General features: G+C 40.4%; 1 protein-coding gene across 1 annotated transcript; it reads right to left on the reverse strand.

Annotated features, from left to right (window-relative positions):
- Positions 1–147: 147 nt before the first annotated feature.
- LOC106610992 (uncharacterized) lies at positions 148–13,517 on the reverse strand. Its single transcript, XM_014210771.3, has 8 exons — positions 13,216–13,517; positions 12,187–12,219; positions 11,959–12,073; positions 1,354–1,448; positions 1,210–1,222; positions 982–1,111; positions 823–874; positions 148–702 (listed from the first exon to the last, which is right to left on the reverse strand). Exons 2-8 carry the CDS (start codon positions 12,193–12,195, stop codon positions 553–555), a joined length of 564 nt encoding a protein of 187 aa, XP_014066246.1. The 5' UTR covers positions 12,196–12,219; positions 13,216–13,517; the 3' UTR covers positions 148–552.
- Between the last annotated feature and the right edge of the window lie 157 nt (positions 13,518–13,674).

Consider the following 13,674-nt stretch of genomic DNA (forward strand, 5'->3'; position numbering starts at 1 on the left):
TGTATAAAGACGCCAACCGGGGAACAGGCCCAACGCTCTAACCACTAGACTACCTGCCACCCCAATATCTGAACCAATGAATATTTATTACAAATAATTGTTTTTTTTGTGTGTTTTTTTTTTAGCACACAGAAAGGGCTAAAAACAAATACTTTAATTATTTATTTATAAACAATACATATGAACAAACAATAGTTGAGTTTCTTTGAGCTCTCAAGAATGCTTTGGGTCACACCAGTGAAATGTAGTCTAGATGGTCTAAACAGGCATAACACACAGTTACAACTATTAAAAAAAACGTACATGAAAACGTTGTACACAATATACAGTGAGGCAATCGTACAATGACGTGTATGATTGATTGGTTACATTCTCCTCCCTCAAATGTGTTAAACCCGCATGTGCCCAGTAAAAAAAAAATCCCATTTATGCAAATTTAAGATATAAATGACAAGACCATTAAACCATAAATAAACAAAGAACATAGAACCAAACCATCAAGCAATGTGCAAAAAGCTCCAACAATCGGAATATGTTTAAGAGGAACACAGATTAGATGTAAATTTGATGATACTGCTGATGATTCAGTTTCTTCCTGCAGGTTGGGCACGTCTGTGATTTGGCAAGTGAGTCATGTATGCATGTGTTGCAGAACAGGTGACCACACTGGGAGGAGACAAGCGTTCTCCCACCATCAATTATCTGAGGGGTGTGGCAGAAGCTTGTTTACAAGGTGCACACAATTAATGCTTCACACAACAGCCAGTTATACTCTGATTTCCAGAGCCTTAACATCAAGGGAAAAGTGAAAGTCTGACTTACCTCTCCAAACGTGTCCATACAGATGGGACAACTGATTGTTTTTGGGGTTGATCTGTGAACAACAGAATCCATGCATTTTAACCATACCTTTAGAGTGGAGCTACAGTCACAATCGTCCAGGTTATAGTAAGGTAAGCAGGGTGGTCTGATCGGTCTCACCTGGCGTTGCTGATGGACTCAGGGGCAGTGGAGAGGGGTGCTGTCGCTGGACTGTCAGGAACAATAACAGCTGCCTCCTCTTCATCACTGCTCAGCACGTAACTTTCCCAGTCACGTCTTCGCTTTGGACCTCGTTTTGGACCCACAAAAGGCATTCAACACTAGCCTCAACTCAACATATAAATCACATTTCTAAATGATGATGATATTCAGAGAAAAAAAACTCACCTTCATCTACAACCTGCAATGGACGACAAAGACCAGGGAAATTAAGTCAATATGAAACAGCAAAAGAGAATATTAAAAATCACACATACTCCATGTGAAATGTGACAATTAAATGCGATTGGCTACTTGCAGATTTGCACTCACCACTATTGAGTCATTGTTGTTGGTGAGGTCCACAAAAGATGTAAAAACCTGATAGGTCAAATCAACCATTTCCTCTTCTGCAACCAAGGGATCACCTGTCAAAGGGTCAGAGAGACAGACATACACAGACAAAAAAAGCCTATTGGTATACGCCACTGTATTTATCTGAACAGTGACACCTAAACTTTTAATTTGGCTCTATACGCCAGCATTCTGAATTTGAGATCAAATATGATACAATATATTTATATAATATATTTCATATGAGGTACAATGCCACCTTTTATTTGAGGGTATTTTCATACGCATCTGTTCACCGTTTAGAAATGAAAGCACTTTGTTGGATGAATTTGCAGTTTATTTTGGGTGTGTTTTGGATTATGTTGTGCTCAATAGGAATTGAATGGTGAATAATGTAGTGTGTCATTTTGGAGTAAATTGCATTGTAAATAACAATACGTTTCTGAACACTTCCACATTAATGTGGATGCCACCATGATTACAGATAATCATGAATAATGAGTAATCACAGTAGCATCTATATTAAAGTAGGAGTGTTCAGAAACATCTTCAATTCTTATTTACAATAAAAGTGACTCCAAAACTATTCCCCATTCAGTTCCAATTGGGCAAAGCATAATCTGAAACAGAACCAAAAACTGCAAATGCATCCAAAGAGTTTGTAGAGTCACAAGCTTGACAGTCATTGAGTACAAGGAATATGGGTTCAAATACTTAACTTTTGACTACATCAATACATTATAAGTGAATTTGCCCAAATATATACGACTTCCTCAAATGGAGGGACATAGTGCTTTCATTTCTAAAAACGGTAAATCATATGTATGAAAATTGTGCCAACAGAAATTGTATTTGAATTCCATAGTTTAGAATTTGTATTAGGATATTTCATTTATGTTTGAATTTGTAATGCACTAATTGAATAATTGAATTCAGAAATTGAACTTGTATTTCATGATTTGAAACAGAAATGAATTTTGCATTGAATTTAATATTAAAATGCAATATGGTAGATATTGCATTCACTGTCTACCAAGTTTACAAACTATCATTTAAGTTTATCAAAGTTTAATACATTCAACTTCTCAGATGCATTCCGATTTTCAAATTCAGTTCTATAAATACAGATTCAAAACCATAGACAAAATCCTGGTAATTTGCCAGCCAGGAAAGGTAGCGGAGAACAGATCAAACTAACTCTGTGGTAAACAGAAGCTTCTGGCGGTTTCTGAAGCCAATGTGGCATATTGCATTAATTTTCTTTCTATGAATTTGGCACTAGTGTTTTTACTGTTTTGGTAATAAGCTATTATGACCACATTCCTGAAAGTGAAGACTCGAACATGGACATACCTTCTGTTTCCCCTCAATGATGATCACAGGCCGTGCAGGACGTTAGAAGGGAGTGTCACAAAAAAAATAAAAAAATAATTGGCCTCCAAGAATATAGACTGAACAGAAATAGAAATGCAACAATTAAAGATTTTACTGAGTTACAGTTAATTTAAGGAAATCAGTCAATTAAAAATAAGGAATTAGGCCCTAATCTAAATCGATTTCACATGACTGGGCAGGGGCGCAGCCGTGGGTGGGCCTGGGAGGGCATAGGCCCACCCACTGGAGAGCCAGGCCCAGCCAATCAGAATGAGTTTTTCCTCCAAAAAAATAGCTTTATTACAGACAGAAATACTCCTCCGATTTATGAGCTGTCCGGGTGGCCCGTCTCAGATGATGTCGCAGGTGAAGAAGCCGGGTGTGGAGGTCCTTGACTGGTGTGGTTACACGTGGTCTGCGGTTGGACATACTGACAAATTCTCTAAAACGAAAGCTTATGGTAGAGAAATTAACATTCAATTCTCTGGCAACAGCTCTGGTGGACAGTCCTGCAGTCAGCATGCCAATTGTGTGCACCCTCAAAATAAGAGATCTGTGGCATTGTGTTAACTGTGCATTTAAGAGTGGCCTTTTATTGTCCTCAGCACAAGGTGCACCTGTGTAATGATCATGCTGTTTAATCACCTTTTTGATTTGCCACACATGTCAGGTGGATGGATTATCTTGGCAAAGGATCAATGCTCACTAACAGGGACGTAAACAAATTAGTTCACAAAATTTGAGCGAAATTTTGTGCGTATGGAACATTTCTGGGATCTTTTATTTCAGCTCATGAAACATGGGACCAACACTTAACCTGTTGCATTTATATTTTTGTTCAGTATAGTTGAAAAGCCCTGTCACAGCCCTTCTTAGGATAACCTTTCCACTCCCTATTTAAATCTTGTGGCTGACTGGGTTCGAACCAGGTCTCTTGCATGTCACAAGACTGTTAGCCCACTTAGCTAAAGCCTATAGGGTTAAGTTCAGGAAGTTTATGTAAAGGACGACAAGCTGCTTGCTTATAGAGTACCGCTTCCCCCTCATTCAGCTCATATCGAGAATTGAATTCAGGATCTCTGCCTTGGAAACACGTGACCGCCCTCCTAAGGATTCCAACCAGGGCATTTCTCAATAAAAAAAAGTATGATCACATTTATAGTAAGATAAATGCTGCAGTAGCTGTTTTCAAAGTACTTCCGCCGTTGTGCTTCATAGCAGGTAAATGAATTGCAAAGTCAAAGGAACTATGCAAACTGCTAGGGAAGAGAAGACCATGCTTCTACAAGTCAGACAATCTCACAGGCACAAACATGACTTGAGTCGCACAACGACAGTAACCTCCTGCCCTTATAAGGGGCAGATGAACATTTGTCTCATCTGTAATATTTTAGTTAAGACTCAGGTCACAAAAAATGTAATTATTCAATATACCATAGTAATAGATGTACTGTTTTAGAAACATTACAAAGAATGCTCAGACTTGAGTTTTGGTGTAATTTTGAACTATTTTGGCTGGTAGATTTCTAAATCTACCTGCCACAGTGGCTGGTGGACCAAAAATGTATTGTATGCCCTGGACTCTAACCCACCGCACTATTGAAAAAAAGCCTTATTCAATTGCGCAAGGAACAACACTTCAGGCTGATGGTTGAGTTTCACAGATCCCCATCTGCGACATTCACCCCCCAACAACTCCAGTGGTTGAGCTGAGCGCAACTGTAGAGCCGAGTCCAGTGGCACCATTGTAAAGGACAGACTCAAACTTAGGATTTATGCCTCAAACACACGTGACCGCCCTCCTGAAGCATTCCAGCCTATTTCACTATTAAAAAAGGCTTTCTTCAATTGCATAAGGGGCAACACTTGTCTAAAAAGCGACTTTCACAGATCTATCTGCTACACTAATACAAATCTTCACGATCCAGCAAGGTTACTCATCAAAAGAGCGTGGTTTGGTGATCCATGCTTATGTGATGAGCAACCTGAAGGCATAGTTTCAAGTCTTTGGCAAAGTTAGTAATTATAAGGGTAACGTGACTGACTGGGTTAATATATACTGCTCAAAAAAATAAAGGGAACACTTAAACAACACATCCTAGATCTGAATGAAATAAATAATCTTATTAAATACTTTTTTCTTTACATAGTTGAATGTGCTGACAACAAATCACACAAAAATAAAATCCAATTTATCAACCCATGGAGGTCTGGATTTGGAGTCACACTCAAAATTAAAGTGGAAAACCACACTACAGGCTGATCCAACTTTGATGTAATGTCCTTAAAACAAGTCAAAATGAGGTTCAGTCGTGTGTGTGGCCTCCACGTGCCTGTATGACCTCCCTACAACGCCTCAGCATGCTCCTGATGAGGTAGCGGATGGTCTCCTGAGGGATCTCCTCCCAGACCTGGACTAAAGCATCCGCCAACTCCTGGACAGTCTGTGGTGCAACGTGGCGTTGGTGGATGGAGCGAGACATGATGTCCCAGATGTGCTCAATTGGATTCAGGTCTGGGGAACGGGCGGGCCAGTCCATAGCATCAATGCCTTCCTCTTGCAGGAACTGCTGACACACTCCAGCCACATGAGGTCTAGCATTGTCTTGCATTAGGAGGAACCCAGGGCAAACCGCACCAGCATATGGTCTCACAAGGGGTCTGAGGATCTCATCTCGGTACCTAATGGCAGTCAGGCTACCTCTGGCGAGCACATGGAGGGCTGTGTGGCCCCCAAAAGAAATGTCACCCCACACCATGACTGACCCACCACCAAACCGGTCATGCTGGAGGATGTTGCAGGCAGCAGAACGTTCTCCACGGCGTCTCCAGACTCTGTCACGTCTGTCACGTGCTCAGTGTGAACCTGCTTTCATCTGTGAAAGCACAGGGCGCCAGTGGCGAATTTGCCAATCTTGGTGTTCTCTGGCAAATGCCAAACGTCCTGCACGGTGTTGGGCTGTAAGCACAACCCCCACCTGTGGACGTCGGGCCCTCATACCACCCTCATGGAGTCTGTTTCTGACCGTTTGAGCAGACACATGCACATTTGTGGCCTGCTGGAGGTCATTTTGCAGGGCTCTGGCAGTGCTTCTCCTGCTCCTCCTTGCACAAAGGCGGAGGTAGCGGTCCTGCTGCTGGGTTGTTGCCCTCCTACGGCCTCCTCAACGTCTCCTGATGTACTGGCCTGTCTCCTGGTAGCGCCTCCATCCTCTGGACACTACGGTGATAGACACAGCAAACCTTCTAGCCACAGCTCGCATTGATGTGCCATCCTGGATGAGCTGCACTACCTGAGCCACTTGTGTGGGTTGTAGACTCTGTCTCATGCTACCACTAGAGTGAAAGCACCGCCAGCATTCAAAAGTGACCAAAACATCAGCCAGGAAGCATAGGAACTGAGAAGTGGTCTCTGGTCCCCACCTGCAGAACCACTCCTTTATTGGGGGTGTCTTGCTAATTGCCTATAATTTCCACCTGTTGTCTATTCCATTTGCACAACAGCATGTGAAATTTATTGTCAATCAGTGTTGCTTCCTAAGTGGACAGTTTGATTTCACAGAAGTGTGATTGACTTGGAGTTACATTGTATTGTTTAAGTGTTCCCTTTATTTTTTTGAGCAGTGTAGAACGCTGTTTGGGTCTTTGCGTGTCAAAAAAAGATACGTCAAATAACACTAACGAATCAAATAAGCTTGTTGACCAATCATGACTGCACGTCAATTTAATTTTAACACGTTCATATATTTTTTTATGTAGTTATTACACATTGATAACACCATCACTCGTATTGCATATGTCACAATGATTCATCGATAAGTATGCTATGATGCTGGTAAAGTTGTGTCCTGCGCACCTGCCCTTCCCCAAGCTCTGTCTGGACAGTGCTGGTCATAAAAAAAAGCTAGCTAGCTGATGTATGCAAACAATGTTCTTCCCCAAAAACATAGCAAAACGACAATCTATTTCAGTAGCTATAATTAGCTAGCTAACTATCTAGCTAGGTGTCATCTAAAATACCCCTAATTTATAAAGAAAGTTATTTGATTAATGGTGGTCGAACCCATCTGTGTGAAGCTATCAAAAGTAAATGTAATTGCAAAAATATACTAAAGTATCAAAAGTAAAAATTATTTCATTCATTATATTTAGCAAACCAGACGGCACTATTTTCTTAACGGATAGCCAGGGGCACACTCCAACAATTTACAAACGAAGCACTTGTGTTTAGTGAGTCTGCCAGATAGAAGGCAGTAGGGATGGCCAGGGATGTTCGCTTGTGTGTGAATTGGACCATTTTCCTGTCCTGCTAAGCATTCAAAATGTAACGAGTACTTTTTGGTGTCAGCGAAAATGTATGGAGTAAAAAGTACATTATTTTCATTAGGAATGTAGTGAAGTAAAAATTGTCAAAAATATAAATAGTAAAGTACAGACACACCAAAAAACTATTTAAGTAGTACTTTAAAGTATTTTTTACTTAAATACTTTACACCACTGCTGATAACTGAGGAGGAAGTTGGGAAAAAAAGCACTTGGGTACTGAGTAGACTGATACTCCATTTCATTGATCCCCAATCCTTAGGTTAAATTGTACAGCGCAAAATGAATGTCAATACGCACAATAGGCTGACTGGGGAGGTGATATCACACAGTCACAATCCCACGATAACAGCTACAATGTTAATATTTGCGTAAACTCTTCAGTTGTGTTCTGTGGGTGTCACCGAGTAGACTGATACCCCATTTCATTGCTCCACATTATCTAGTCTAAATATGGCACGATTCCACCAATTGTAACCTTCTGCGTCACTTTCAAATACCGTAAATTCCGGACTATAAACCGCAACTTTTTTCTCACGCTTTGAACCTCGCGGCTTAAAACAATGACGCAGCTAATATATGGATTTTTCCCGCTTTCAATTTTTTTTCCTCCAAAAAAAACACATTCTGTGACGTGCTCAGTTTTTTGGCGGCATGAAGCTTTCATTAGACCAATGAAATTGCTGAACGGGTTAAGGTCAAACAACTTTTTTGTTTACGGTTTAGATTAAATCGAGCACTCTCAAACTTATTACGGTAGTCATTTTGTCACCCTCATCATGGCAAAGACACGGAGAAATGCATATGATGCCGCTTTCAAGTTGAAGGCGATTGATCTGGCTGTTGGAAAAGGAAATAGAGCTGCTGCACGGGAGCTTGGTCTTAATGAGTCGATGATAAGACGTTGGAAACAGCAGCGTGAGGAATTGACTCAGTGCAAAAAGACAACTGAAGCTTACTGCAAATGTTTTATTTTTTGTTACAAGCCGTGTTTCGTTAAAGCCTATTTATTTTTGTTACAAGCCGTGTTTTGTTAAAGCCTGTGTAAAGTTCATTTGTTTCAATGTACCGGTAGGCACCTGCGGCTTATAGACATGTGCGGCTTATTTATGTTCAAAATAATATATATATTTTTTTAATTCAGTGGGTGCGGCTTATATTCAGGTGAGCTTAATAGTCCGGAAATTATGGTAGGTACTTTTATTTTGACAGCGAACCGCTAATTCTTATTGTGGCTAGCTTCACAACAAATAACCCGGTCCAGTCAAGTCTCCAGATGAAGCTAGCTGGCTGCTTATAACGTTAGCTTTCGGCAACAGGGTTAAGTAGCTGGTTAGTTATTTTCATGAACTGAAGTTCAATTGCAATAGGCGAACAACAAGTGGCTACCTAGCTAATACATACAAGGATTCCTAACAAGTCTACACTTGTATTCGGCGCATGTGACAAATAAAATTTGATTTGAAATCATTGCTAAGAATAGTGAAAATGACTGCAGTTTCTACTGGTCATTGTTTTCAGGCTGGCTGCATTGGTGCTAGCTAGCTACCAAGCTAAAGTTAGCTAGCTACCCAGAAGTTTCTAGTAACATCTGTATCAAAGATATTTGCAATTTCTTTTTTTATCCTGATCTTATTTCAAATTCTCAGACATTTTACCCATTCGGTCGAACAAAATGCCTTATTACCAACGCAGTATTGTAAACATATCGTTTGTGGCCGGTGTATGCTTGTTTGCAGACTTTTTTTTGTACAGCTTTGACAGTGCTACTGATCGTAGTTGTGGCGCTTGGCTTTCACGTGCAAATTCAGCACACACAACATTCTATAATATAATTGTGTTATTTGATGTGTCAAATGAAAAGCATCAGTGTTATTTGACGTGCATCTTTTTTGAAACGCAAAGACCCAAACGGCATTACATAGGATAAGACTGTGTTAGCCTGCTAAGCTAAAGCCTAGGCATGGGTCATGTGACTTGGATGGGTCTCTTCAATGAGAAGGTCAAAGGGTGGGGGGGGGGAAATGTGACCGACGTGGCTCTTTTAATGAGTAGCCTTGCTGGAGACATGAAGACTTGCTTGCTTCCTGAGCTCCTCTCGATGGGTTTTAGCTAGGTGGACTAGCACAGTCATGACATGCAGGAGACCTGGCTCAAACCCTCGATCCTAACTAGTCTCCCAGTCCCTGAAAAACATCCACAGTATGTTGCTGCCACCACCATGCTTCACCGTAGGGATGGTGCCAGGTTTCCTCCAGACGTGACGCTTGGCATTCAGGCTAAAGAGTTCAATCTTGGTTTCATCAGACCAGAGAATCTTGTTTCTCATAGTTAGAGTCCTTCAGGTGCCTTTAGGCAAACTCCAAGTGGGCTGTCATGTGCCTTTTACTGAAGAGTGGCTTCCGTCTGGCCACTCTACCATAAAGGCCTGATTAGTGGAGTGCTGCAGAGATGGTTGACCTTCTGGAAGTTTCTCCATGTCTACAGAGGAACTCCGGAGCACTATCAGAGTGACCCTCGGGTTCTTGGTAACCTGCCTGACCAAGACCCTTCTCCCAGATTGCTCAGTTTGGCTGGGCTGCCAGCTCTAGGAAGAGTCTTGGTGGTTCCAAACTTCTTCCATTTCAGAATGATGGAAGCCACTGGTTTCTTGGGGACCTTCAATGCTGCAGACATTTTTTGGTACCCTTCCCCAGATCTGTGCCTCGACACAATCCTGTCTCGGCGCTCTACGGACAAGTCCTTCGACTTCATGGCTTGGTTTTTGCTCTGACATGCACTGTCAACTGTGGGACCTTTATATAGACAGGTGTTTGCCTTTCCAGGTGGACTCCAATCAAGTTGAAGAAATCTCAAGGATGATCAATGGAAACAAGATGCACCTGAGCTCAATTTCGAGTCTCCCAGTAAAGGGTCTGAAAACTTATGTAAATAAGGTATTTATTTATTCTAAAAACCTGTTTTCGCTTTGTCGTTATGGGGTATTGTGTGTAGATTGATGAGGAAATTGTTTTATTTAATCCATTTTAGAATAAGGCTGTAATGTAACAGAATGTGAAATACTTTCAAATGCATCTGAGAAGTTGAATACATGAAACTTTGAGTCACTTAAATGACAGTTTGTAAACTTGATACTTACAATGAATGCAATATCTACCATATTGAAACTGAATATATAAATATTGAATTTGAAAACAGAATTCAACATTACTTCAATTTCAAATCATGAAATACAAGTTTAATTAATTCAATTTGAGCATAAATGAAAAATTATGGAATTCAAATCTCTGTTGGCACTAAATTCACCCCATAGAACATACTCTCAAATATAAAAGGTGACATTATGTACTGTCACCTCATATGAAACATTTGATCTCAAAATCCAAAATGCTTGAATATATACAGTATCAGTCAAAAGTCTGGACACACCTACTCATTCAAGGCTTCTCTTTATTTTTTACATTGTAGAATAGTGAAGAAATAAAAACTATGAAATAACACATGGAATAGAATAATGTAGCATATTCTTCAAAGTAGCCACCGTTTGCCTTGATGACAGCTTTGCATTCTCTCAATCAGCTTCATGAGGTAGTCACCTGGAATGCAGGTGTGCCTTGTTAAAAGTTAATTTGTGGAATTTCTTTCCTTCTTAATGCGTTTGAGCCAATCACTTGTGTTGTGACAAGGTAGGGGTGGTATACAGAAGAGAGCCCTATTTGGTAAAAGACCAAGTTCATATTTTAGCAAGAGCAGCTCAAATAAGCAAAGAGAAACGACAGTCCATCATTACTTTAAGACATGAAGTTCAGTAAATCCAGAAAATGTCAAGAACTTTGAAATTTTCTTCAAGTGCAGTTGCAAAAACCATCAAGCGCTATGATGAAACTGGCTCTCATGAGGACTGCCACATGAAAGGAAGACCCTGAGTTACCTCTGCTGCAGAGGATAAGTTCATTAGAGTTACCAGCCTCAGAAATTGCAGCCCAAATAAATGCTTGAGTTCAAGTAACAGACACATCAACATTAACTGTTCAGAGGAGAATGTGTGAAATCAGGCCTTCATGGTCAAATTGCTGCAAATAAAACACTACTAAAAGGACACCAATAAGAAGAGACTTGCTTGGGCCAAGAAACACGAGCAATGGACATGAGTGGAAAACTTTTGATTTTTGGTTCCAACCGCTGTGTCCTTGTGAGACACTGAATAGGTGAACAGATCTCTGCATGTGCAGTTCCGACCGGGAAGCATGGAGGTGGTGGTGTGGGGGTGCTTGGCTGGTGACACTGTCAATGATATACTTAGAATTCAAGGCTCACTTAAGCCACAGCATTCTGCAGCGATACACCATCTCATCTGGTTTGCGCTTAGTGGGACTATCACTTGTTTTTCAACAGAACAATGACCCAAAACACACTCTTTATGGGCTATTTGACCAATAAGGAGAGTGATGGTGCTGCATCAGATGAACTGGCCTCCAAAATCACCTGACCTCAACCCAAATGAGATGGTTTGGGATGAGTTGGACCGCAGAGTGAAGGAAAAGCAGCCAACAAGTGTGGGAACTCCTTCAAGACGGTTGCAAAAGCATTCCCCATGAAGCTGGTTGAGAGAATGCCAAGAGTGTGCAAAGCTGCCATCAAGGCAAAGGGTGGCTACTTTGATGAATCTAAAACATTTTTTTGCTTACTACATGATTCCATTCCATATGTTATTTCATAGTTTTGATGTCTTCACTATTATTCTACAATGTAGAAAATAGTAAAAATAAAATAAAAACCCTGGAATGAGTAGTTGTGTGCAAACTTTTAACTAGTACTGTATTTAAAAAAAAAATGATTCACTGTCCAAATACATATGGAGAGGAGTGTATATGGGCCTTTACTCACTGCTCTCCAGCACCTCTATGGTCTCAAGGAGTGAAGTGTTGCTGCTGTCTGCTGTGCCTTCATTTGTATTGTTGGAGCATCTGGTATCAGGGATCTCTATTCTATCTTGCTCAGCCTGGACGCATATGGGTAGGGTACAGTCAAGCAACAGAAGAGTGTAAACACACAATAGTAGACAAAGGGAGAGGAAAGAGGTGTTTGAGTAATAGGAAAGGAGTACAGACTTACCTCACTCATGTTGTCACGAAAGTATTGTTGTCACTGCAAAATAAATGAATGACACTGACGATGTAACAACATTGACAGCCTATACTTCCTGCAACAATAATAGCAGATAATGGAACTTGAATTTACAAGCTACATGACTAAAGTAGCTAAAACTACAGGTAACTGACCAAATAAAATAAACACCAACATAACGTGCGTTGGGCCACGACGAGCCAGAACAGCCTCAATGCACCGTGGCATATCTACAAGTGTCTGGAACTCTATTGAAGTTCAAATCGGTTGAGATCTGGTGACTGAAATGGCCATGGCATACGGTTTACATCGTTTCATGCTCATCAAATCATTCAGTGACCACTAGTCCTGTGGATGGGGGCATTGTCATGTATGGTAGCCAAAAATTGCGAAAATAATGGCTTGCCCAGCATTTTACATCCCATCACATATACTCACTCACAACCACATACATATTTATACTCCGCACCGACATTGCTCGGGCAAATATTTCTATATTTCTTATTTCCATTATTTTACTTGTAGATTTGTGTATTGTTAGATATTACTGCAAGTGTTTTGCTACAGCCGCAATAACATCTGCTAAATATGTGTAACGTTATGCGACCAATAAAACGTTATTTGTATACATGACCCTAAGCATGGTGGGATGTTAATTGCTTAATTAAATAAGAAATCAATATACTTTGGTATCCCTCATTTACTCGGTGTTTCCATTATTTTGGCAGTTACTTGTATCTTCCATCAACGTAGTTAGTAACAATTGATTAGTACGTTAAGGAAGCTCGCTAGTTAACGTACTAATCAATTGTTGTTACTAACTACGTTTGCTAGCTAGCTAACGGACGTGTTTATATTTTCCCCTCGCTGGCGAAGTAAAAGAAAAACAGACAAACCATTAGCTAACGTTAACTAGCTAATTTGATTAGTTTAAAAAGCAGCCATGTATGAAATAGTCTTTTAACATTCGTACATAAAAAAAAGATAAGCTAATGTATATGTTGGTTGGTTGGTTACCTTTTCTGACAGGTACTTTCAGGTTCAAACGAGGATGAACTGCAGTAGTATCGCTGCTGTGCATATGTGAGTAGCTCGCTGTCAGCAGTGACTTTTCATAGCAGGTTAGGATAATTAACGTAACGTTAGCAGGTTGAAATAATTAGAGTAAACTAAAATGCAAAAATTCTCCCAAACGCGACTCGAATGGCTATGTAAGTTTTGCGTCGACATTAGCGGCATCCCTAGACATGACCGCGTACAAGAGCATCAAAATCGGGAATGATGTATCATGGGTAATTTGTGACTGACTGACTGATCGACAAATAACATTGAGGTTTGATTTGTAGATCAGTCAGTCTCTCTCTACTCGCTGCTATTTCGAATGCGCCCATTTTCACCCATGCATGAGTATTCTTGAACATACAAGTTACATTCCAATGTAACTAAATAAAATCAAACGTAAGGAAATAAAACACA

This window comes from Salmo salar, chromosome 09 (genome assembly GCF_965601325.2).
Source record: "Salmo salar chromosome 09, fSalSal1, whole genome shotgun sequence".
Taxonomy (NCBI): Eukaryota; Metazoa; Chordata; class Actinopteri; order Salmoniformes; family Salmonidae; genus Salmo; species Salmo salar.

Excerpts from the sequence above, each read along its gene's own strand:
- LOC106610992 (XM_014210771.3), bottom strand. Across the intron at positions 1,449-11,958 it reads CATAGAGGTGCTGGAGAGCA|GTGATCCCTTGGTTGCAGAA; the intron begins GTGAGTAAAGGC and ends ACCCTTTGACAG. Across the intron at positions 875-981 it reads GAGTCCATCAGCAACGCCAG|ATCAACCCCAAAAACAATCA; the intron begins GTGAGACCGATC and ends TGTTGTTCACAG.